The sequence below is a fragment of the Heptranchias perlo genome, chromosome 2 (assembly GCF_035084215.1).
Source record: "Heptranchias perlo isolate sHepPer1 chromosome 2, sHepPer1.hap1, whole genome shotgun sequence".
In the NCBI taxonomy this organism is placed as follows: Eukaryota; Metazoa; Chordata; class Chondrichthyes; order Hexanchiformes; family Hexanchidae; genus Heptranchias; species Heptranchias perlo.
The window spans coordinates 85078463-85105484 of NC_090326.1; the positions used below are offsets into that span (position 1 = coordinate 85078463).

At 42.1% G+C, this 27022-nt stretch overlaps 1 protein-coding gene across 1 annotated transcript in view; it reads left to right on the forward strand.

Moving 5' to 3' along the window:
- The first annotated feature begins 224 nt into the window (after window positions 1–224).
- Window positions 225–27022, forward strand: part of agmo (alkylglycerol monooxygenase) — a 324939-nt gene continuing 298141 nt past the window's right edge. Inside the window, exons 1-2 of the mRNA XM_068003878.1 lie at window positions 225–487; window positions 22363–22493. Of these exons, the coding sequence (XP_067859979.1) occupies window positions 365–487; window positions 22363–22493 (254 nt within the window). The 5' untranslated portion in view covers window positions 225–364. The remainder of the gene's footprint in view (window positions 488–22362; window positions 22494–27022) is intronic.

Below are 27022 nucleotides of genomic sequence, written 5' to 3' on the forward strand. Positions count from 1 at the left end.
TTTACTCTGTTGATAATGGTATGGTCCAGCCAGTGTTTACTCTGTTGATAATGGTATGGTCCAACCAGTGTTTACTCCGTTGATAATGGTACGGTCCAGCCAGTGTTTACTCTGTTGATAATGGTACGATCCAGCCAGTGTTTACTCTGGGTCAGGGCACGTGATGCTCCAGCGGTCCCGGTCCAGTTCATTGATTCGATCCAGGCCGCCTCCGACCCGCCCTCTCTCCTCACTTCCCCCGCCCCCGCGCAATTGGAAATTGTTCTTCGCTTCCTGATCCACCCAAACAGAACCCGGTGCAGATAGTTGTGAGCAGGAGTTGGGCGAGCCGAGATTCTCCTTCCCGTTTCTTGCTCCACTCACCATGGTGTTACAATTGCAATCCAACCTGTCCCTTTCGCAGGGAGTCAGGGTCATGTTTTACGCATTGACTCCCAGTGAATCCAGATTCAAAGAGGTGGATGATGTTCATGACTACGTACAACAGGTGAGCGGCCCAGTTTGGTTGATCCTGTTAACAGGTTTCTTTCTCTTTTGCTCCAGCTGTCAGTTTTCAGGACAAAAACTATTCCGAAGCAAGTTTTCTGAACAGTACAAATGTTCTTTAGGCTACTGGATATCTGACCGGGAGTTAAATAAGTAACACAACAAATAGACTGGACTGTGTTCGTTACATTGCATGGTGATACATAGCATGGAGTGTATTACAAGGTGGCAACAGGTTAAAAGGTTGGGGTGATATAAACCATGGGAGGCAGCTCAAGTGGTTTTATCAACATCATCTCAGCCCCACGATGGGTTATTGCCCTCATACTCTATATTATGTAGAAACATACAAATTTCTTGCCATTTCTGTCTCTTTACCATTCCCATTCTTGTTTCTTTACATAAGTAAAAACAGAAAATGCTGGAGAAGCTCAGCAAGTCACACTTTGCAACCTTCCAGACGCAACATTGATTTCAATAACTTCAGATCATAACCATTGCTCCCATTTTTTTGGTCAGCTAGTGCTGGTAATGGTTCTGCTTCTGCCATTTACAGCTACTCCTGATCAATCTTTTGTTTCTTAACCTGTCCCATTACCACCTTCCTTGCCTTGCACCATCATCCCTTTTGTGATTTAATCACTTGTGCCCTCTACCCTATCACAGACCTTCCCTTTTATTCTTTCCTCCCCTCCTTTCCCTGGCTCTGTACTTGCTTAAAAACTTTAATTCTTTAACATCTTCCAGTTCTGATGAAAGGTCTTCGACCTGAAACGTTAACTCTTGTTTCTTTCTCCACAGACGCTGCCTGACTTGCTGAGCTTCTCCAGCATTTTCTGTTTTTATTTCAGATTTACAGCATCTGCAGTATTTTGCTTTTGAATCTTGTTTCTTTCCAGATGGGCTGTGGTGGACAGTGACAGCTGAACAGCTCCAAATGTCGTGCCAAGTGATTACAGCTGATACTATATCATATGATTAGGCCTGAAGTGAAATCAAGATTTATGTTATCACTTCTTTCAGCTGCACTATTGAGAGGCAGTAATACATTTGGGGATTAATATGTTGGCATAAACCACAGGAGTGATGTCCTCGTGATCTACCAATTTCTCAATCCTAAGTTGCATTCCACCCTTCAAACACGTGCCTATCTCTGTTATTCTGAAGAGTATATACGGGGGGCGGGGAGGGGAGGGGAAGGAGGGTGGATTTATTATGTTTTTAGCAAGTTGTGTTTTTCTTTTGCCCTTGACGGTCATCCACTTATGCAACACATCAGTAGTATCTGACCATCATAGCAAATTGCATTTGAGCTCTTGCTGTTTGTAACTGAAGGAGCAATAAGAGAGTCAGGTGACTTTTCTTTCCAATAATTAATCACTAGTTTCATTGAAGTATGCAATTTCTAGTAATTGAGCAAAGGCTGCCTGAGCTCCAATGTTCTAATGGGATAACAGATTCCTGATGCATTAATGTGGAAGGGGCCCAGTTCTTAGTGTTCTAAGAGTGAGTGTACATGGTGGCCGTTTTGCATTGTTGTATTTATTAGACAATTAGCTTTACTTGGAGGAAGTTAGCCGAATCGGTTTCTAGACATGCTGGAAGAATTTTTTAATGCTGTTTGTGATTTGGAGGGATGAGAGAAATGACTGGACATGTGAAAATGAGTTGATTTTCCTCAGTGGTATTGGGAGGTGGGTGGGGGGAGGCAGAATACATCCTTGTTCTTTAATGGGTAGAATTGCATACCAACCATTAGCACTAAAATTTTTGGGTTCAGCTTCCAACAAGCCAAATTTCAAGTCCAAGGGAAACTGAAAATTCACTCGAACGTCCAATGCCTCAAAGACAAATTTTGCTGTTAAAAGTTATACTGGTACTCAGATGTCATAGAATCACAGAATGGTTACAGCACAGAAAGAGGCCATTCGGCCCATCGAGCCCTTGCCAGCTCTTTGTGAGAGCAGAGTTAGTCCTATTCCCCTGCTCTTTCCCCGTAGCCCTGCAAATTTTTTCCCTTCAAGAATTTATTCAATTCCTTTTTGAAAGCTGTGGTTGAATCTGCTTCCATCACCCTTTCAGGCAGTACATTCCAGATCATAACTACTCACCACTGTCGTCCACAGCCCATCTGTAAAATAGTTTTTCCTCATGTCATCTTTGATTCTTTTGCCAATCACCGTAAATCTGTGTCATCTGGTTCTCGACCTTTCCGCCAATGGGAGTAGCTTCTCTTTATATACTTTATCTAAGCCCGTCATGATTTTGAACACTTCTATCAAATCTCCTCTCAACCTTTTCTGCTCTAAGGAGAACAACCCCTGCTTATCTGCGTAACCGAAGTCCCTCATCCCAGGAACTATTCTAGTAAATCTCCTCTGCAGCCTCTCTTATGCCTTCACATCCTTCCTAAAGTGCGGTGTCCAGAATTGAACACAATACGTCAACTGTGACAGAACCACTGTTCTATAAAGGTTCAACGTAACTTCCTTGCTTTTGTACTCTATGCCTCTATTTAGAAAGCCCAGGATCCCATATGCGATTTTAACGACATTCTCAACCTGTCCTGCCACCTTCAAAGATTTGTGCACATACACCCCCCAGGTGTCTCTGTTCCTACACCCCCTTTAGAATTGTACCATTTGCTTTATCTTGCCTCTCCTTGTTCTTCCTGCCAAAATGTATCACTTTGCAATTCTGTGCATTAAATTTTTATCTGCTATGTGTCCACCCATTCCACCAGCCTGTCTGTGTCCTCTTGAAGCCTATTACTATCCTCCTCACTGTTTACTACACTTCCAAGTTTTGTGTCATCTGCAAATTTTGAAATTGTGCCCTGTGTACCCAAGTCCAAGTCATTAATATATATCAAAAAAAGCAGTGGTTCTAGTACTGCCCCTGGGGAACACCACCGTATACCTTCCAGTCCGAAAAACAACCGTTCACCACCAATCTCTGTTTCCTGATACTTAGCCAATTTTGTATCCATGCTGCCACTGCCCCTTGCATGGGCTTCAATTTTGCTGACAAGCCTATTATATGGCACTTTATCAAACGCCTTTTGAAAGTCCATATACACAACATCAACCGCATTGCCCTCATCAACCCTCTCTGTTATCTCACCAAAAAACTCTACAAGTTAGTTAAACACGATTTGCCTTGTCAACAACTAAAAACTGAAATGAGTTAGAACAAGTTTTCCCAAGACATCAGAAGGTGTGGGCTCCCGCCCTGCAGGAATAATCCAATGCCCAACAAAGCCCCTGACTCAACTTTCTTGCCTGTCCCAAGTTACTGCTGAAGTTGGACTCTGAACATGTTACTGAATAGTATTACTCAAATGTACAGAACTATATAAGACTTTCATTATATGGACGTACAAGTAACATGCAGTTTGTAATACAACATTTATTCTGTAGTGTGCCATGTCCCGAGAAAGCATGTATTTTTGTCTGCTTCTAAAAAAAGTTGAGAAGTAAATTAACTCTTATCAGACAGAGGTTGTAGGAATAGCTACTTTTTATGAACCTTTGCTATTTTAAGCATCATGTGGCATCACAGGGGTGCATCTTAGTAAAAATGCTTTCAACAATTAAAGACCAATCTAAAATCAATGACTTCATTCTTTGTGGCAAGCAATGTTACTAGTTGATGTGTGTTGTGCAACAGTCCAAGAAAAAAAAATCAGTTTTTAGGTCACTGGATAAATAGACAGTCTACCAGAAGACAGTTATCTTAAATAGCAGATCATCACATGCCTGTAAGGTTTTTGTGTCAAATGGAAAATGAAAAGTTGAAAACATATTCTTCCCTTCCGATTGCACAGGCTATTTCTAAAGTTGCCCAGTTCGGTATTTCAGTTAACTGCCAAGTCTATAAAATAGCTTTTTGCAAAACTGCTTGAGATGACTTGTTTTGTTTGAGATCCAGTGCCCTGATTTTTGTCTTTACTTTGTGGGTAGGAGCAAAGTGCAAAAGAAAGGCTTCCAGGTTCACTGAAAGGGATCAGTATCAAAGCCTTAAAAATAATAAGTCTCCTGGATTTATATTTTTCTTTTTCTGGATTCTGTCTTTATCTGAGGGATGTTAGTTTCCTTACAGTCTTGTTGTTAATAACCCAGCACTCGTGCATCATGTAGCATATAACGGATCCAGCCACGTGATAAACTTTGCACTTGGCCTTTCACATTGAATGAGCATTGATGACCTAGAACAAAGCTTCTAGTTGAGGATACTATTGATATTTTCTATCTATTGTTGACTTAAGTAGCTGACAGATGACACGATGTAAACCCTGATTTACATAATAGCATACTTTATTTACATTGGAGAGAAGCTAAGGCATGACGATGCTTGAGCTGAACTTTAGAGGACTAGCATAAGTTCAGTGAGTTTTCTCCTTTATGGTGCCAAAGAGCAATAAGTATAAATGACTGCGTAAGATTTCCTGGCAAAGATGATTCTCAGCAATGCTATGTTGCCACATCTTTATAACATAAGGACTTCTCAGCAGTGCACACATTTACAACACGTGAACTACTTCTGCTCGATTTCCATTTGATTCTTAACCATTTTGCTTTGCTATTTACAACGTTACCAAAGATCACACCTCACGGCAGTGATATCCTCTGGTACAGTACTTATTTGAGTAAAAAGCATACAAGAAATTCCTCAACTGGGGCTTAGCTTGTAATCCAGCAGAAATTGTGCCATAGAGCTACCTAGGAGGGGGGAAAGCCATAGAGCAGGAATGACAGAGCATTTAAGGGTTGCATTACCAGCCTATGTTAATTGCCTCTGCAAATAGGTACTCTTCTGATTTCCCTCAGCCCAAAGATACAGTACTCTTCCATTTATGAGAGGGCTATAAACACAACTGCTAAGAGATGATGGTGGTCCTAAAGAAGTGGGATGGATGTGTATGTCATTGACCTATGGGATAGATTTGAGGAATTCTGTATCTACAGATTCATTTTTATGTAACTTCATTCTCATTCTCACCTTGTTGCTACTTGCACAAAGGCATTTTACATTGCTGAAATTAAAATAGAGAACACCATGAATACTTTGTATATATTATTCACTTCGGTGAAAATTTCAGTGCAATGCTGGACAATGGTTTAATCATTAATTGTTCGATAAGACCAGGAAATTTTTAGGATTATTGACCAGCTCTCAAATAAAAATTGGCATGAGATTTTTCTGACAAATAGCTATGTTGATTTGTATGGTGTCAAAAGAGTTATCAAAACTTTCTATTTTATATGCCCAGCAAGGCCATTGTCATAATTTGTCTGAGAAAGCCAACAGACATTCCTCATGGGGCAAAGAAGGGGAGGAATTTTTGAAATGTGTTCAGGATAACTTTCTCAACCCGTACGTTTCCTGCCCAACGAGGAAGGAGGCATTGCTGGACTTGATTCTGGGGAATGAGGTGGGCCAAGTGGAGTAAGTGTCAGTGGGCGAGCTTTTAGGGAGCAGGGATCATAGTATCATAAGGTTTAGAAAAGCTATGGAAAAGGACTCTGACCACTCTAAAGTAAAAATACTCAATTGGAGGAGGGCCAATTTCAATGGGATGAGAACAGATCTGGCCTGGGTAAATTGGAATCAAAGATTGGCAGGCAAAACTATAATCGAACAGTGGGCGGCCTTTAAAGTGGAGATGATTCGGGTGCAGTCAAGGTACATTCCAATGACGCAGAAAGATAGGGCAACTAAAACCAGAGCTCCCTGGATGACGAAGGAGATAGAGAGTAAAAATGAAGCGGGGAGAAAAGCGGTGTGTGACACGTGTCAGGTTGATAACACAAGTGAATAGTTCAGAGAGAATATAGAAAGTTCAGAGGGGAAGTGAGAGAGGGAATAAGAGGGGCAAAGAGAATATGAGAATAGACTAGCGGACAACATAAAAGGGCATCCAAAAGTCTTCTACAGACATGTTAACAGTAAATGGGTAGTAAGAGGAGGGGTGGGGCCGATTAGGGACCATAAAGGAGATCTACTCATGGACGCAGTGGGCATGGCTGAGGTACTAAATGAGTACTTTGCATCTGTCATTACCAAGGAAGGAGATGATGCCAGAGTCTCAGTAAAAGAAGATATAGTTAAGATACTGGATGGGCTAAAAATTGAGAAAGAAGTAGAACTAGAAAGGCTAGCTGTACTTAAAATAGCTACGTCACCTGGTCCGGATGGGATGCATCCTAGGATGCTGAGGGAAGTAAGGGGGGAAATTGCGGAGGTATTGGTCATAATCTTCCAGACATCCTTAGATACGGTGGTGGTGCCAGAGGACTGGAGAATTGCAAATGTTACACCCTTGTTCAAAAAACAGTGTAAAGATAAACCCAGCAACTATAGGCCAGTCAGTTTAACCCCGTTGGGGGGAAGCTTTTGGAAATGATAATCTGGCACAGAATTAACAGTAACTTGGACGAGTGTGGATTGATTAGGGAAAGCCAGCATGGATTTGTGAAAGACAAATTGTGTTTAACCAACTTCATAGAGTTTTTTGATGAGGTGACAGAGAGGGTAGATGAGAGCAATGCAGTTGATGTGGTGTATATGGACTTTCAAAAAGCGTTTGATGAAGTGCCACTTGGTAGGCTTGCTATTAAGATTGCGGCCCATGGAATAAAGGGAGCAATAGCAACATGGATACAGAATTGGCTAAATGACAGGAAACAGAGTAGTATTGAACGGTTGTTTTTTGGACTGGAGGGAGGTGTACAGTGGTGTTCCCCATGAGTCGGTGCTTTCTTGATATATATTAGTGACTTGGACTTGGGAGTACAGGGCACAATTTCAAAATTTGCAGATGACACAAAACTTTGGAAGGGTAGTGAACAGCGAGGAGGATAATGATGGACTTCAAGGGGATATAGACATGCTGGTGGCATGGTGGACACATGGCAGATGAAGTTTAATGCGGAAAAATGTGAAGTGATGCATTTTGGTAGGAAAAATAAGAAGAGGCAACATAAACTAGAGGGCACAATTCTAAAAGAAGTAGAGGAACACAGGGATCGAGGGGGTATATGTGCACAAATCATGGAGGGTGGCAGGGCAGGTTGAGAAAGTGGTTAAAAAAGTATATGGGGTCCTGAGCTTTATAAATAGAGGCATAGAGTGCAAAAGCAAAGAAGTCATCATGAACCTTTATAAACACTGGTTCGACCACAGCTGAAGTATTGTGTCCAGTTCTGGGCACATTACTTTAGGAAAGATGTGAAGGACTTAGAGAGGGTGCAAAAGAGATTGACTGGAATGATCTCGGGGATGAGGGACTTAAATTACATGGATAGACTGGAGAAATTTTTTTTTATTCGTTCATGGGATGTGGGCGTCGCTGGCGAGGCCGGCATTTATTGCCCATCCCTAATTGCCCTTGAGAAGGTGGTGGTGAGCCGCCTTCTTGAACCGCTGCAGTCCGAACTGGGATTGTTCTCCTTGGAACAGAGACGGTTGCGAGAAGATTTGATCGAGGTATTCAAAATCATGAAGGGTCTAGACAGATTAGACGGAGAGAAACTGTTCCCATTGGCGGAAGGGTCAAGAATCAGAGGACATAGATTTAAGGTGATTGGCAAAAGAACCAAAGGTGTCATTAGGAAAATCTTTTTTATGCAGCAAGTGGTTATGATCTGGAATGCACTGCCTGGGAGAGTGGTGGAGGCAGATTCAATCATGACCTTCAAAAGGGAACTGGATAAGTACTTGAAACGAAAAAATGTGCAGAGCTAGGGCGGGGGAGTGGGACTAGCTGGATTGTTCGAGCATGGAGTAAGCGCGGACTCGATGGGCTGAATGGCCTCTCCGTGCTGTAATCTTTATGATTTGATGTTTTTTATATTGCTGTTTGTAATACCATCAGGGAATTGTTCTCTATTGGTTTCATTCTACCTATCCCAGCATAGCCAGCTCATCTCCATCAAAAGCTTCTCCTCCCACCATGCACAATACCCCCTGGAATACCCGAAGCTTCCATCCTTTTCCTTATTTACATGCCACTTCTCAGACGACCTTTCAGAAGCCTCGATTTCATGGCCATCTATATCCTGTCAGGTTGCTTATCTGACAGCAAGTCATGGATGAACCTGAACTTTCTCCAATTCAATGTTACGTGACCAGAATGCATCCATTTTAGCTCCCATCAAATATTCTCCATCTTTGCTCCCAACTTCATCTCCTTCCCTGGCTGCTCACCCCTACTGAACCCTGGTGTCCTGTTTGACCCCAAGCTGAGCTTCAAATCCTATATCCTATTCATCAAAACTGTTTTATTCCACCTTTTCAATATTGCTTGCCTCTGACCTAATCTCATCGCCACTGCAGCTGAAACCCTTCTCTATGCTTTTGTTACATATAGACTTAATTTCTTCAATGGTCTCTTGAACTCCACCCTATTCAATTTATCCAAAAGTCTGCAGACATCATGCTGCCTGGTCCAAGTCCCGGTCGCTCATTATCCTCCTCCTTGCTGATTTCTACTGGTTACCTGTCCTCCAACTCGTTGGACTCAAAATCATTATCCTTGGGTACAAATCTATTCGTTGCTTTGTCCAACCTCCAAATCTATTTCCCAGCTCGGGCCCTTCAATCCTCTAACTGCCCGCATGTTCATTCTGACCATCCTCTTTTGGCCACCTCAACCTTAGTATCTGGAACCCGTTCCCTAAACCTGTTTGTTCTGCCATTTCCCTCTTCACTCATTTAAAAATTTCCTTAAAATCTATTTTTACAGTGGTGTCTTCATTCATCTCTCATACCTTTTTCTATTACTGCTTGATGACCTTTCATTCCTTTGTGAAGTGCCTTGAGATGTTTTATTTAAATTATGATTAAAGATGCTAGAATAAAAAGTGCAAGTTGTTGCTCCTACATCAAGTTTTGAATGGTGAAAATGGTAGTAAAAACAGAAAATGCTGGAAACATTCAGCAGATCAGGCAGCATCTATGGACAGAGTAACAGTTTTTAAGCAAGTACAGAGCCAGCGAAAAGGTTAGGGTGGGGGGTTGAAGAACAAAGGGATAGATCTGTGATAGGGTGGTGGGTAGGAGTGATTAAATGACAAAAGGGATGATGGTGCAAGGCAAAAGTGGGTGGGCAATGGGATAAGTGAAAAAGCAAAAGGTAGGTCCAGAGGAAGTGTAAACGATAACAGCAGAACCATTAGCAGCATCTGCTGTCTGAGAAAATGGGAGTGGTGGTCATGATCTGAAGTTGTTGAACACAGTGTTGAGGCCGCAAGGCTGCAAAGAGTACCTAATCAAAAGATGAGGTGCTGTTCCTCGAGCTTGCGTTGAGCTTCGTGGGAAGTGTAGGAGGCCAAGGATAGAGAAGTCGGAGTGGGATAGAGAATTAAAGTGGCAAGTGACCGGAAGCTCAGGGTCAATTTTGCAGACTGAATTGAAGTGTTCATCAAAGCGATCACCCAATCTTTGTTTGGTCTCCCCATTGTAGAGGATTCCACATCGTGAGCAGTGAATACAGTGTACCAAGTTTGAAGAAGTACAAGTAGAACACTTTAACCTGGAAAGAGTGTTTGCGGCCCTGGACGGTGGGAAAGAAAGAAGGTGTTGCATCTCCTGCCCTTGCATTGGAAGGTGCTGGGGGAAGGAGAGCGGTTGTTGGGGGTGATTGAAGAGTGGACTAGGGTGTTGTGGAAGGAACATTCCCTTTGGAATACTGAAAGGGAGAGATGTGTTTGGTGGTGGAAATGGCAGAGGATGATTCATTGAATGTAGAGGCTGGTGGGGTGGAAGGTGAGGACAAGGGGGACTCTATCGTGGTTCTGGGAGGGAGGGGAAGGGATGAGGGCAGAAGTGCAGGAAATGGGAGGACGTGGTCGAGAGCCCTGTAAACCACAGTGGATGGGAATCCTTGGTTGAGGAAATAGGAAGACTTATCGAAAGTACAGGTGTGGAAGGAGCATTGTCGGAATAGATGCGATGGAGACAGAGAAACTGGGAGAAGGGAATAGAGTCCTTACACGAAACAGGGTGGGTGGAAGTGTAATGAAGGTAGCTCTGGGAGTTGGTGAGCTTAGTAGTCAACCTGAAATGTTAACTCTTTATCTCTCCAGAGATGCTCCCTGTCCTGCTGAGTGTTTCCAGCATTTTCTGTTTTTATTTCAGATTTCAGATTTCCAGCATCTGCAGTATTTTACTTTTGTTTTAATAAAAATGGTAGAGCAGTTTCACGTATGCTAAGGAATTCACATTACTACTCTTACAAATGCAATTGAAATCTTTCTATAGATTTTTATGGTTTAAGGTCTCTTACAGCATGCTTCAACGCTGTTTTACTTTCTATAAAAACAGTTGCTAAAAGCCACAAGTTTCATGTTGATGTCCGCTGTTGGAAAGTTTCAACCAAAGGCAAAAACTTCTGATTTGGTGACAAACTTTGTGATATTTCCAGAAAATTAATGTTAGATGTAAACATTCTGCATAGGAATAAAATTTGCTATGGTTGTCTTCACTATTGTTGACAGATTCTTGACTTCATTTGCAAAGTTTCACAGTGTTCTATGTTTAATGTAATAGTCTAATTTAAAGATATTTGAGGCTTCTCATTCTTTTTATATTATTTTAACCAGCAACACATGCTCCATCACCACAGAATAAATCCCAATTGAGGAAGAGTAGGAGGCTAATTTAAGAGATTTTCTGTAACATTTTTATTGCAGAAAGAATTATTGTGTGTAAGTAAACATGCCTTGTAACGATTATTGGCTCTCCTGAGCTTTATAAACCTCAAACTCATGAAAAGTTGTTAGGTTTATAGATTTTGCATAACAACTGCTTCCTATTGAATTATCCTTAACCATAACAATGCTACACACTTGGAAACATAGAATAAACAAGGAGTGGTGGTGGTATGTGGCCCTTGAAGCCAAAAATCCAATTTGTTTATTTTATTGCAGCATGATTTTGTTACTATAAAAAAGCAATTATCCAACTATCATAGGTATTTTGACCCAGGACACTGCAGTAACAGTTTTATACTAGAATTTGTATTGTTACGTATCTTTTTGCACCAATTGAATCTGAGATACCTTTTTTTAATTATTGAGAAACCAAAGTGAAGGACACCTCTGCGATTGAAAACAGTAAAAGGGAGAGGCAAGGTCAATCAAGAAGTAGTGATTAGGCGATGTCAAGTTTGAGTTTTAAATGCCTGAAGAAGGATGGAATGATTGTTTCTCTCATCAATCAGTAAAAGTAGAAAACTGTGCATTGAGTCTTGGTGTTAACAGTGGTAAGCAGAAGGAGGTAGGAGGCATATTTGGACAGGATTCTAAAATTAAAGGAGCACTACTAACTACTTCTTGGTATTTTGCAAGAAATTCTACCAGGTCTGCATACAGAAGTACATTATGACATGATTGATGATGTGCTGATGTCATTGTATTGCTGACAGCCTTTTTGAAATGTTGTAACTGAATATAAACTTTATTTCAAACAGCATTACTATTGCAAAGTTATGAAGATTTTATTCTTTGATAAACATGTAAGCAATGGCAGAATTCATGGTACAATGGCATCACATCATAGGAACCTGAAAGTGTCATGGATGCATATAGTCACATTGTGTTGTGTACATCATCTAGACTCTTGCCCTCTGCAAAATGCCAATAAGCCTGCTTTTGAAAATCACTGCATTGCATTATGAACCTGCTTCAACAGCTAAATAGGACTGAGTTTCAGCAATTTTGAAATGGGCTACTTCAGGAATTTACGTCACCCCAATGGTGACAGACCTCTTTAACTTGCACCCTAGAAGTTAATACTTGTGCATTTCATACAAGTGTTAAATAGATCGTTGAAGGAAAGGAGCAGGTAAAGGGACATGGGAACAGGACAGGTACATGGCATTAGGACGACTGCTCAGGTAGAGGATAAACACGAACATGGATTGGCTGGGCCAAACGGCCTGTCTCCATTTAGTAATTTCTATGTAATTCTATATAAATTAATACCATTTTGCTAGTAATAGCAGGCCTGGGCTTGATACCGATTAATTTAGATTATAATTATCTCTATATTCTATGCCTGTCAAAAATTTAGCACACTGGAGACTGAGTATGAGGTGAAGCTGAATTTTAACGAGATTCTGATAGATCCTAACAGTGTGTATCTTTTGAGTCCATTATTGCCACTAGGTTATAGATGTCTATTTTTGTTTTCCATAATTCTCAGCTAATTAGATGTTTTCTTTATCACTGCTGAGCCTTAGCTTAAAACTGCATGAATTCAATTTGTATTTTTTTCATTTACACATTTATTTGTATGATACTGTTTCTGTTTTTTCTCTCCCACGAGTAAGATGCTGATTCAGAAATGAAATCTTTTGCAAGAGCTTGTTTTTGACCTATAGCAGAAAGTTCAAAAAACAGATTTTTTTTCAAGTGATCTTTGATGCTTCAGTACATTATGTAACAGCTTGGCTTGTTTCCTGAAACCTGCTAAGCCAATGGTTGTATAATTGGACAATCTATCACATTTCATGTTTATTTTTTCAATAAATTGATATTGGCACGTTAAAGAAACCTTGTTTTGTAAGGATACGGGTGCTGTGTTTATAACTGACAGATGTTGGTTATTCTCTCCAGTCATGCTGTCATTGGCTAGCCATTAAAAATTACTTTAGAAGATTAAAGTACAAAGGAGATGTGTATTGATCAGATTCCTGGCAGTTTTGAGAAAGTGTGTATAACTGGGAAAACAAAAGTAAAATTGTTTCTTTAATGGTGGTTAATTCACTTAGCACTTGCTTTCCATTGGGGAGACTGGGAAAGTGAGTGATCTTAGAATAGCTTCTTTCATTACCACTAACTACAGCACAATATAACACTATGGTGAGTGTGTTGTGATCAATTCCATATCCATAACACTGTCTTTGAAGAGCTGAAATAGTGTTTCATTCTTTATTAAAATATAGTTATTAAAATATTCTATGTAGGGTATTGCCAAAGATGCAATTTGGTTAAATGAGGAGTTTCTATCTTGCTTGATGACACAAGCCCTTAAACCAGCTGTTTTGTTGACCTTGTTCCATGTAAGATAATGATACCACCTTGAATTTCCTTTGCAGTGAATTCCCTTTGAATGTGAATTCATAATTGTGAGTGAGTTGAAGGGTTGCTCGCTATTGTAATCAGTTGGAATTTGTTACTGGTTGGGCCATGTTTCCTATATTTGCACCTGCACAATTCTTAGATTTTTGAATCGATATTGTTGCTTAATATCCTCTGCTGGAGAGGAAATGGTGTAGCTGTTCAGGACACATGTTAAGTTTTATTCAAAACAATAAGTTCCTTCAACCTTAGAAATTATAGATGCATAAATTTGGTAATCAAGTAAAGGGGAGCGACATTGATTTGGTCCTGGTGATTGTTGTAGTTCATGTTGCAAATCTTGTAGGAATTGCTTATTCGCAGTATAAAATATGCGGATGAGTAAAGCATAATTGTTTTGTTATATCATCAACATTTAAGGGTAAGTGTGAGGAATGTACATAAAATGAACTAAATAAGTAATTAAACTAGACTGCAGACCTGTTGATGCAAATTCAAATTTATAAACCGTAACCATGTGTACTTCATATTTTCTTGCAGCTACTAACTCACAAAGGTGATTTATGATTACAATTAGAAAAAAAATTTACATCTTGTATGATAGGGTTCAAAGAAATAATATAATTGCTTTTGTTGGTTGAGTTGCTAGAATTGCAATTCTAGCACCAATTTGATTTTAAAAATGTATCTTTCAAGTCTCAATGATTCAGTAGGTAATTGCACCAACCTGTCTTGTACAGACTAGATAGGTACTACCAAGGTTTGATCCTTTGTCTGGGCTGAGTTGGCTTCGATCAACCAGTTAAGGAGCAGGGACAATGCAGTTGGGTTAGGGAAGTTGCGGGGGGGAATCAGCCAGGGTTTCCAATCCTGATTGTTATTTTTTTTATTTGTTCATGGGATGTGGGCATCGCTGGCAAGGCCAACATTTATTGCTCATCCCTAATTGCCCTTGAGAAGGTGGTGGTGAGCCGCTGCAGTCCGTGTGGTGAAGGTTCTCCCACAGTGCTGTTAGGAAGGGAGTTCTCAGCGACTATGAAGGAACGGCGATATATTTCCAAGTCGGGATGGTGTGTGACTTGGAGGGGAACGTGCAGGTGGTGTTGTTCCCATGCGCCTGCTGCTCTTGTCCTTCTAGGTGGTAAAGGTCGTGGGTTTGGGAGGTGCTGTCGAAGAAGCCTTGGCAAGTTGCTGCAGTGCATCCTGTGGATGGTACACACTGCAGCCACGGTGCGCAGATGGTGAAGGGAGTGAATGTTTAGGGTGGTGGATGGGGTGCCAATCAAGCGGGCTGCTTTGTCCTGAATGTGTCGAGCTTCTTGAGTGTTGTTGGAGCTGTACTCATCCAGGCAAGTGGAGAGTATTCCATCGCACTCCTGACTTGTGCCTTGTAGATGGTGGGAAGGCTTTGGGGAGTCAGGAGGTGAGTCACTCGCTGCAGAATACCCAGCCTCTGACCTGCTCTTGTAGCCACAGTATTTATATGGCTGGTCCAGTTAAGTTCCTGGTCAATGGTGACCCCCAGGATGTTGATGGTGGGGTATTTGGCGATGGTAATGCCGTTGAATGTCAAGGGGAGGTGGTTAGAATCTCTCTTGTTGGCGATGGTCATTGCCTGGCACTTGTCTGGCGCAAATGTTACTTGCCACTTATGAGCCCAAGCCTGGATGTTGTCCAGGTCTGGCTGCATGCGGGCACGGACTGCTTCGTTATCTGAGGGGTTGCGAATGGAACTGAACACTATGCATTCGTCAGCGAACATCCCCATTTCTGACCTTTATGATGGAGGGAAGGTAATTGATGAAGCAGCTGAAGATGGTTGGATCTGGGACACTGCCCCGAGGAACTCCTGCAGCAATGTTCCGTGGCTGAGATGATTGGCCTCCAACGACCACTACCATCTTCCTTTGTGCTAGGTATGACTCTAGCCACTAGAGAGTTTTCCCCTTGATTCCCATTGACTTCAATTTTACTAGGGCTCCTTGGTGCCACACTCGGTCAAATGCTGCCTTAATGTCAAGGGCAGTCACTCTCACCTCACCTCTGGAATTCAGCACTTTTGTCCATATTTGGACCAAGGCTGTAATGAGGCCTGGAGCCGAGTGGTCCTGGCGGAACCCAAACTGAGCATCGGTGAGCAGGTTATTGGTGAGTAAGTGCTGTTTGATAGCACTGTTGACGACACCTTCCATCACTTTGCTGATGATTGAGAGTAGACTGATGGGGCGGTAATTGGCTGGATTGGATTTGTCCTGCTTTTTGTGGACAGGACATACCTGGGCAATTTTCCACATTGTCGGGTAGATGCCAGTGTTGTAGTTGTACTGGAACAGTTTGGCTAGAGGCGCGACTTGTTCTGGAGCACAAGCCTTCAGCACTACAGCCAGGATGTTGTTGGGGCCCATAGCCTTTGCTGTATCCAGTGCACTTAGCCGTTTCTTGATATCACGTGGAGTGAATCGAATTAGCCGAAGACAGGCTTCTGTGATGGTGGGGATATCGGGAGGAGGCCGAGATGGATCATCCACTCGGCCCTTCTGGCTGAAGATGGTTGCAAACGCTTCAGCCTTGTTTTTTGCACTCGCGTGCTGGACTCTGCCATCATTGAGGATGGGGATGTTTACAGAGCCTCCTCCCGTTCGTTGGTTAATTGTCCACCACCATTCACGACTGGATGTGACAGGACTGCAGAGCTTTGACCTGATCCGTTGGTCGTGGAATCGCTTAGCTCTGTATATAGCATGTTGCTTCTGCTGTTTAGCATGCATGTAGTCCTGAGTTGTAGCTTCACCAGGTTGCCACCTCATTTTTTGGTATGCCTGGTGCTGCTCCTGGCATGCTCTTCTACACTCCTCATCTGAATCTATTCCATTTAGCATGGTGGTAGTGCCACACAACAGGTGTCTTCAGTGCGAAGACGGGACTTCGTCTCCACGAGGACTGTGCGGTGGTCACTCCTACCAATACTGTCATGGACAGATGCATTTGCGACAGGTAGATTAGTGAGAATGAGGTCAAGTAGGTTTTTCCCTCATGTTGGTTTGCTCACCACCTGCTGCAGGCCCAGTCTGGCAGCTATGTCCTTCAGGACTCGGCCAGCTCAGTCAGTAGTGGTGCTACCGAGACACTCTTGGTGATGGTCATTGAAGTCCCCCACCCAGAGTACATTCTGTGCCCTTGCTACCCTCAGTGCTTCCTCCAGGTTTCCTTGCCCATGTTTGACCTGATGCCATGCGATTTCATGGGGTCCGGAGCCAATATTGAGGACTCCCAGGGCCACTCCTTCCTGACTGTATATCACTGTACCGCCACCTCTGTTTGGTCTGTCCTGCCGGTGGGATAGGACATACCCAGGGATGGTGATGGAAGAGTCTGGGACGTTGGCTGAAAGGTATGATTCTGTGAGTATGGTTATGTCAGGCTGTTGCTTGACTAGTGTGTGGGACAGCTCTCCCAATTTTGGCACAAGCCCCCAGATGATAGTGAGGAGGACTTTGCATGGTCGACTGGGCTTGGTTTGCCTCTGTCGTGTCTGGTGCCTAGTGGTTCGATGCCGGGTGGTCCGTCCGGTTTTATTCTTATTGTGACTTTTCATAGTGAGATTTTACAACTGAGTGGCTTGCTAGGCCACTTCAGAGGGCAGTTAAGAATCAACCACATTGCTGTGGGTCTGGAGTCACATATAGGCCAGACCGGATAAGGACGGCAGGTTTCCTTCCCTTCATTCGTGAACCAGATTGGTTTTTACGACATTCAGGTAGTTTCATGGCCACCATTACTGATACAAGTTTTTTTTAAATTCCAGATTTTATTTAATTGAATTTAAATTCTCCAGCTGCTGTGGCGGGATTTGAACTCATGACTCTGGATTATTAGTCCAGGCCTTTGGATTACTAGTCCAGTAACATAACCACTATGCTACCGTGCCCATGTGCCATGTATCCAATAACCCTTGCTATAAAGTGGATGTTGGAAGCGGATAGGATTGGAATTGACTTTGATATCTCGCATTACTAAATATGCTAATAATAACTACAGCAGTGGTTTTCAAAGTTTTGAGTTGGATACCCCTGCCAATATTGATACGCTTGTGCGGATCCTGCAAATAGATACACTCATGCTGATCCCCTGTCCTAACTTCTGAAAAACAGTGTCAACAACTCAAAGGAAATCAGTGCTACAATTGCAGAGGATATTTTAATTGGTGTGCAGTGAAACAAATAACATGCTAGTAAATTCATAAGATTAGGACACTTCAGAAATGTGATGCCAGATGGGCAAAAATCTGTTTACTTCAGGAACCCCACAGGATCCTCTTCTGGGTCCCCTGGGGTTTGGGGACCCTTGCTTTGAAAACTCTGTGCTGTACAATTTTAAAAATAGCCACTAAGACAATGCACTGTAGTGCTGCTGGTGCCCATGGAGCCGTGTTTCAGCATCAGTCAACGTGTTGAGTGGAGGCAAGAAGAAAAAAACCAATTACAATTATATTACCTTCTTGCAGTATAAGTAATAAAATTAGCTATCTGATTAATTACAATACTAAGACATGTTCAATTCGTATAACATGGAATTAAAATCTTGATTAGTGTACTAATTAATTATATTTTTCAATAATTAAAATTGTCAATAGAAAAAAATGTTTCAATTACAGCCTTGGTCAGACCCCAAATGGAGTACTACATTCAGTTTTGAGCACAAACCTCAGGAAAGTTATATTGCAGTGCAAATTCACCAGAATGATACCAGGGCTTCAATAATAAATTATACAAGGCAGGTTGCATTAACTTGGTTCGTACGCCCTTGATGATCCTTGTGACAAAATGATATATTTTCTTCTTTTGCTAGCTTTCACTTTAAAGCACCGTCATTGTGCAAAGGGAGTTTAGCAACCAGTTAGGGTCAGGGCTTTGCATCAGGTTTGTCTCAATACAAAGTTGTGAGGTTTGTTGTTGTGGTCTCCCTGGTCACAGGCGTGAGAGAATATAACACACAATATTCAAATTACATACATAGAAATATACACAGACTTTGTGTTTGGTTCAGTTTGCAACGGATTGACAGTTCCCTTTTGAATTTGAGACATTAGCTATTCAGAATGTCCTGGTAACCTCCTGACTAGATACAAAAGAGACAGATTCTTTTGAATGAGAGCAGTTGGAAGGTTCTCAAGAGAACGGAGTGGGCAGTTGGAAGATCCTATAAGAAAGGCAGTTCGTTGGGGAATCTCATGAGAAGAGCAGTTTGAAAATCTGAGGAGACAGGTTTATCAGATTTATATTCCTGAAGGAGGATGATGATGAAATTAAGAACGGATTTAAAATAATTTAAAGAAGGTTAGATTAGTTCTTAAGTACAATCCTTTTTATTATTTTTTCTACTCAAAAAGAATTAGATGAAAGACTTCCTAGTGTAACATCCTAGTATTTAGTGGGATGTTAAATATTATGCATTGGTAACTATATTTCAGTTGAGTCAGTAGTTACATTTTACGAATTTTCCAAAAGATCATTGTTAGCCTTGGATCAAAGGTAACACTTTTGCCTCTGAGTCAGGATGTCGTGGGTTCAAGATCCATTCTAGAGATTTGCACGTATAATCTTGGCTGACACTGCAATACTGTGGGAGTGCTGCAGTGTTGGAGATGCTGTCTTTTGGATGTGACGTTAAACCAAGGATCCATCTGCTTTTGGCTCTGCCATTTTTGAAATTGGTTTATTGTACTCTCCATGTTCTGGAACTAGTTCCTGTCTGAATGAAAATGATGTACTTGGAGCCTGTGGTCAGTCTCCATTTCACATTGTGAAGACATAACAATAACCATAGTACAGATCGTAAGATTAAAGTTTGCCATTGAATATAGTGGGAAATAGTCAAAATCTGTTACACAGTTTAAATATGAACTGCACTCATCAAAAACACATGTATATAAAGCCTAAAGCTAACATTTTAAAATTCTATTTCATAAATGTTTACCACTGTAAAGTATAACCAGTGTTCTCTAGGGGCCTGGGTGAAATAGTGGAACCCAAGTTTGAATCTGATCCAAGCTGTTGGAGTGAACATCTTACCTTTCTGTTGGAGGTATTGATCCTCTGAAATGAGCTTGGACAGTCATAACCCAGTTCTTAGTGGGTATGGATCTACAGTACAAAGCTGCCAGCAAACTGACACTTGACAATGTCAGAAAGATTATGATGATGGCCAATCTAGAGACTTGAACACATATTCTAGGCTGACACTCCAGTGCAGTGCTGAGGGAGTGCTGCACTGTCGAAAGTGCTGTCTTTTGGATAAGACATTAAACCGAGGCCCCAACTGCCCCCTCTGGCAGACATAAAAGATCCCATGGCACTATTTTGAAGAGCAGCAGGGGAATTCTCCCCTGTGTCCCGGCCAATATTTATCTCTGAACCAACGTCCCTAAAACAGATTATCTGGTCATTATCACATTGCTATTTGTGGGACCTTGCTGTGCGCAAATTAGCTGCCGCGTTTCCTACATTACAACAGTGACTACGCTTCAAAAGTACTTCATTGGTCGTAAAAGGTGCTATATAAATGCAAATCTTTCTTTCAGTTGTTTGAAATGAAAATAAAAATAGACAAATGTCACATCAGGAGGGAGTGGGGAAGTGAATTGAGGTGCGGTTATAAGACATATTTTTGGGGTAGAGTAGAGGGATCTTTACTCTGAATTATAACTCATCCCATATTTGACCTCTGTGCGATGCTGACACTGGGTGACAAAAATGCTCAGCAGAATAATTCAACAATTTAAAAAAAAATCAAAAAAATCTCCATTCCCCCAAAATTTTACAGATTCTTAAAAGAAAAACCTGCTCCAAAATACAGATAGACATGAAGGGAAATTCTAAGCTTGAAATTGAGATAAATTTCAAGACCGACAGCTCCAGGGATTCAGAGGTTGTAAAATGGGGCTAACCTAAATAACCATATAAAAAATAATCAGGCTCACAAGAATCTGCGCCTTCTAATTTTGGCCAAGAATTTCTGAAGACGAATACAGCAGGTGAGCTAGTAAGAGTGCAAACTCATTTTTAATTAACAATAATTACTTTGTATTTTTATGTTGTAGTAAACATTTTAACTAGGTTATCAACCAAACAAGAACATTGTGAGTGTAATTTATCCATATGGCTGTTATGCATTGGAAATTGTAACTGGTTGTTTGGAGAACTGGACAAAGACCATCTAAAATTAGTTTACTCAATAGGGGAGAGGGGGAAGAGTTACTGGAACATTGTGATGTGAAATCACTACTGGACTTAATGGGCACTATACAGTAGTTCTTCTCTTGTGGATTTTGAGTTGAGCCATTAAAACTGAAGTTCTCATTGCTCAAATTAGAACATAATTTTTTGATGTGGAATTCGTAAAGAGGCCACCAAAAGCTGCTGGTGGAGAAATGACCGGCACCTCTTGAGCGCAATGATGCAGCCTCTATACTTATAGTTTCTATTAAAATTCAGTTCCAACTACTTCTGAAACATATTAGAACATAAGAAATAGGAGCAGAAGTAGGCCATACGGCCCTTCGAGCCTGCTCCACCATTCAGTAAGATCATGGCTGATCTTCGACCTCAACTCCACTTTCCCGCCCTATCCCCATATCCCTTGATTCCCTTAGTGTCCAAATACCCATCGACCTCAGTCTTGAATGTACTCAATGACTGAACATCCACAGCCCTCTGGGGTAGTGAATTCCAAAGATTCACAACCCTCTGAGTGAAGAAATCTTTCCGCACCGCGGTCCTAAATGGCCGACCCTTTATTTTGAGACTATGACCTGTAGTTTTAGACTCTCCGGCCAGGGGAAACAGCCTCTCAGCATCTACCCTGTCAAGCCCTCTAAGAATTTTATACATTTCAATGAGATCACCTCTCATTCTTTGAAACTCCAGAGAATATAGGCCTATTCTACTCAATCTCTCCTCATAGGACAACCCTTTTATCCCAGGAATCAATCCAGTGAAACTTTGTTGCACCCCCTCTAAGGCAAGTATATCCTTCCTTTGGTAAGGAGACCAATGTTAAACTAGGTACTATATAAGGGGAGTACTGAGTAATTTTGGAAAGCCATATTTATCACTGTTTCATAACACAGTCGTTAAATCGCTCTTAAAATATTAGGTCTTGAAATTATTCTGTTGGATGCAAGTCTACAAACGCTCAATGCCTTTGACTAAAATTCCTCCCTCCCCTAGTTTTGCAGAAATTTGGGCCAAAGTGTTAAATGTTTATACCCTTGTTTTACACTATGTAATTACAAGTCATTCTCACTGGTAATAAATCAAGACTCGTCATGGTTTTCAAGTCAAAACTATTCTGTTCTAGGATCTCAAAATTATGGAACTCCTTACCTTCCTCAGTCTTTCTCCTATAACCCTTTAAAATTCAAACCTAACATCACCTAATTACTGTTTCCTAACTTACCTTGTTTTCTTATTCACTCTTTTAAAGCTCGTTAGGTCCTGCAATTTGTACTTTCATCATCATGATTTGTTAATTTAAAAAATGAATTTCACAATACTAATTTCTATGCATAGTTTACGGTGACAATAAAAACAATCAAACACTGAAAGCATCATCTCTACTGCATAATCTGTTGTAGCTACTGTGGTCTCGAAAACTTAACTTGCAGAAAATACTTGAATATCTGAAATGTTGTTCTTGTGCTACTGTAAGTCACTCATTAGAAGCTCAGTGATGTAAATAAATTGCTTGAGCAAAAGATGAATTAACAAAAATTCTGGATTATGTTTTGTAGGTTACACCCTATTTCGTGGGATTGATGATCATAGAGCTAGTGGTCACCTGGTTTCAGAAGGGTCAAACTGTATTTCGAATGAATGATGCACTAACTTCCATCAGTGCAGGTGTCTTCTCGAAACTTCCTGAGTAAGTATTGTAAATTGTCACCCTGTGGTTCTCCTCTCTGGAGTGTATTTAGAATAACGGAAGGTTTCTCAAGCTAAACATTGTTTTCAGTTGAGATTGTTAAAGATCAAGGAAATTAATGTAGAAATTTCCATTGTATTAAAGTTGATTGTTAGGGTGAGGGGAAATGTTTATTTAAAAAAAAAATTGTTCTTGGATGAAGTTGATGCTGACAAGGGTGCTTTATTGCCCATCTTTTGTTGCCCTGGGAATGTGGAGATGGGCCTTCTCCTTCAACCACTGCAGTCCTTGTTGGGATGATGCTCCAACAATGGTGTTAGGTAAGGAATTGCAAGATTTTGACCCAGCGACGAAGGAATGGTGATATTTCTAAGTCAGGATGGTGTGCAGCCTGGAGGGGAATGTGGAGATGTTGCTGTTTCTATAATCTTGCTTTTCTTATCTTTCTTGGAGGTAGAGGTCCTAAGGCTGGAAGGTGCCACCATAGTGATTTTGATGATTTGCTGCATGACATCCTGTAGATAGTATACACTGCAGCCACAGTGCACTGGTTGTGGAAAGTGGCTATTAAGTTCAGTGAGAGGGGTGCCGATCAAACAGACTGCTCTGTCTTGAATGATGTTAAGCTTCTTGAGTGTTGCAGCAGCTACACTCATCCAGGCAAGTGGTGAGTATTCCATCACACTGCTGACTTGAGCCTTGTAGATGGTGGACAGGCTTTGAAGGGTCAAGATGTGAGCCAGTCATTGCAGGGCACCCAGCCTCTGACCTGCTCTTGTAGCCACGTTGCTGATGTGACTGGTTCAGTAAGACTTCTGGTCATTAGTGGCTCCCATGATATTTGTGGGGAACTTGACAATGGTGGTGCTGTTGAAGGTCGGGGGAGCTGATCGGGCCTTTTCTTGTCGGAACTGTTCTTTGCCTGGCATTTATGTGGTGTGAATGTGAAGTTACCCAAAAGATTCTTGGATCAAGAAGATCAGCTAAGAATGAATGGCTTTCTTCCAATATGCTAGACATCATTGAAAAAAGATGAGCTGTCTAGCTTTTAAGGACCATGGCAGTCTACAGACAGCTTAACTCACGAAGAAGACTAACAGTGGGGAATAATTGAAGAGCCTGGGTTGATAAAATTGCAGACAAGGCTGATGATGCTCTCCAAGATGACAGAACCAGAGATGCATTTGTAGAATTTAAAAGACGGTGACATCATGGCACCCATATTTCTGCCTCTGTTAAAATCTCAGATGGATCCCTGCTAACTGAGCAGAATGCACAGATGGAATGATGGAGAGAATATTTCAGCAGCCTACTTAATCGTATACCAGCCTCTTCTGAGGTGCTGTCCCAGGCGGCTTCCATGGCATTGCATGACCGAAGCATTTCAGTGTCTGTTCCACCATGAGAGGAAATCGCTAAGGCAATTACAAGTATGAAGCTGGGCAAGGCTCCAGGCTGCTGTGATATACCAGTGGAACTTCTTGGAGCTGATGGGAATGCTGTGATTGACTACCTTCACCAAAATTTTGCTGGGGTATGGGAACTCAAAATTATTCCGTAAGATTAGTTTCATGGGGCAATCTAGCCAATTTATAAAGGCAAAGGAAGCAGAGCTGATTGCGGTAATTATCGGAGCACCACCCCTCTCTGTCACAGGAGAGATGTTTGCTCATATACTTCTGCAGATTAGGACCTCTTCATAAGTAGAGAAGACAAGAGCTAAGTTGCTTCACACAGATGGACAGTCATTTGGATACTGATGCTCAACCTGCTTTCACAGACTAGAGGTGAGAATAAAATTGTCTGCTATATGTAGCTTATGTTGATTTTTAACTCGCTGTTTGACTCTGAATATAGAACTGCCCTTTGATAAATATTCTCCATCCTTGGGGTACTTGACACACTCATACGCTTGGTCTTTGCCTTATACCTGGATAAGGTAGCAGCTCAGTAAGGATTGGAGAAGATGAGTGTCTGTGATTTCCAATCAATTCTGGTGTCAGACAAGGGTGTCTCATTGGTTCACGTTCCTTTGATACAAACATGGCTTGGATTCTAGAACGGAGGATTTATCACTTGATGAATGGAGCCTATATTGGCTGCGAATCCTTCGTGGACCTCGATTTCGCAGATGATGCCGTATTGGCAGAAATAAATGCCATTCTTGTCTTGACCTCTGGGCTTGTAAGTCAACTGGAAGAAAACAAAAATCCAGTCACTTGGTGCTTTCTTTGCATCCACCTAATCTAGAGATTGAAGGTGAGACTATGGAATGTAATATCTGGGTTTGGGTGGTAATTTTAACCCCCAAGAATAGGTGGGTTGAGGATGGGTGGAAGGTTAAAGTAGCAGTTTTTTGGAGCGAGACCGCATCCCGGCTCCAATGTGTCCACTTCCGGGTTTAACCCAAGCACAGTAGGATGCCTGCACACAACAGAAACCCGGAAGTCCCATTCCCACTTAAAGCTGGCGGGTTGATATTTAAAGGGCCAATCAGGTAGTTGAAACATTTTAGGTATTTAACTTTTTGTGGATTCTGCAACAGAAACAGATTTAACTACTCCTGAACGTGTCTCCCGTGGCTTCTGCAACATGCCATTGAAACGGAGGCTAGCTGCAGCCGAAGCTCATTTGGCCCTTTTTAATCTCAATAAAAGGTGAGGTATTGTAGCTGGGCACTCAGTTCTCTCCGACAAATGTTTGGCTGGGAGTTCTTTGTGTTTCGACTGAGATTTCTTTGTTGAGACTGAGAATTCTTGTGTCCAGACAAATTTACCTACATTGTGCCCCCCATCCTGATCTTGTCAGTTTGAGGGGCTCAATGGATGTATTCCACAGTACATCTGAGGAGGAGGAAAATGAAGATGGGGAAGCCATCGCCGGAGCATCTGCGCACGTTGCTGCCTGTGATGCCAGGGATGCCGTCATCTCTAACAGGTTCTCATAATGAGATGTGCAAATTAAAGACTTTGAAATACTCAGGCTGTGAGGAACAACCACCACGATCAACCCCCCACCCCACTCTCTGCACAAAACAGTCCTTCAACCACACATACACACATTGCACATGCGCCCAATGGGTGACATCATGTCTTGGCATTCATGATGAAACACATCAAAGGGCCTCAATAATGGCCAAGATGTGGCAGTGGTGGTGATAATTTATATTTTTTTTGTTATTTAATCATTAACAACATGACAGCTCGTCACACACCCTTGTGCATATCCTTGGTGAATTACAATTGCTTAGCCTGTCTATTTCTACTGCTTCGACGTGGTGCACACACTGTGGCTTCAGCAGAGGTATTGGCAGGTTGCTCTGATCCTTGCCCTGTCTGCTGAGATACTTTTGGTCTACAACCTCTGAGTTTTGGAGCCCGTGAGGGCCCTGCCAAACACTGCTCCACCTGCACATAGGCAGGGGCAGACTCGGCCATCAGGAGAGGAGGCAGCATTGTTGGGTACTGGTTAAGGAGGGAGCAATGGGTGAGGCGTGGGAGCGCTTTGAGTGGAGCCACCACTTCCATGACCACTCTTCTGGCCAGCAGGCTGGTGAGCAAATGTGCTGCGTTGTAAGGCCACGGCTAACGTATCTGTCTGCCTGATTAAGGTGTCAGTCCTGTTGGTATCCAGAGTCTGCATGGCCATTGTCATTGCCTGCATGGACTCATTTGAGAGCCGTGGTTGAAGCTCAATGGAGGCTACTATTCTCTCCATTGCAGACATTCTCGCACTTACTTGCGCCACCAATCCACTAGCGATGGGGTTGGAATCCTCCATCCTCGCTGCTATTGTGGAGAGTGTGCGTGGCACTTTTTCCATTACCTCACAAAATTGCTGCTGCACCTCTATCATTCTCCTTCTCAACGATGACCTCTGGTGTTCAGCATCTATGTCCAGCTGAGCAGAGCTTGGAGAGGAGTGTGCCCCCCGACATGGACTCTCCACAGCTGCCACTGTCACCAGTGTCTGCACATGCACACTTGAGTGGTGAATCACCAGGTGACAACCCAACTAACTGTCTAACAGGACCCACCGAAGTGCGCGTATCTGTGCTGGTACATGGCTGTATGTCATGTGACGGTGCACCCTCAGAAGGAGTGAGGTCCTCTGAGAAATCAGTTTCTTCCATTTCTGCTGAGTCCTCGTGAAGGTCCTGGAAGACAACAGAAAGCGATATTAACGATACATCACAAAAGTGACAATTTTTCTAATGACCATACTGAGGTCTGGCACAGTTACATCATTGATAAAATCAATTCGAGTGTGTGAAAGATGTTAAAGTTCTGTCACAAGCCATCTGCGAGTTGTCAGACTGTCCCTCTCCGGTGGATAGGCATGCGACGGTCCGACTTATTTCCGTGGCCTCCTCCTCCACATCTCTCACATCCACTGGTGGGCCACCTCCAGTTCTGCTCCTCTCCCTTGCATTTTACACTCTCTTCTACAAGGTGCGAAAGGACAGATCTGTGAGTGACTGAAGGTGACTTATTCACCTGATGGATGCATTGCTTTGGGTGAGGTTGACC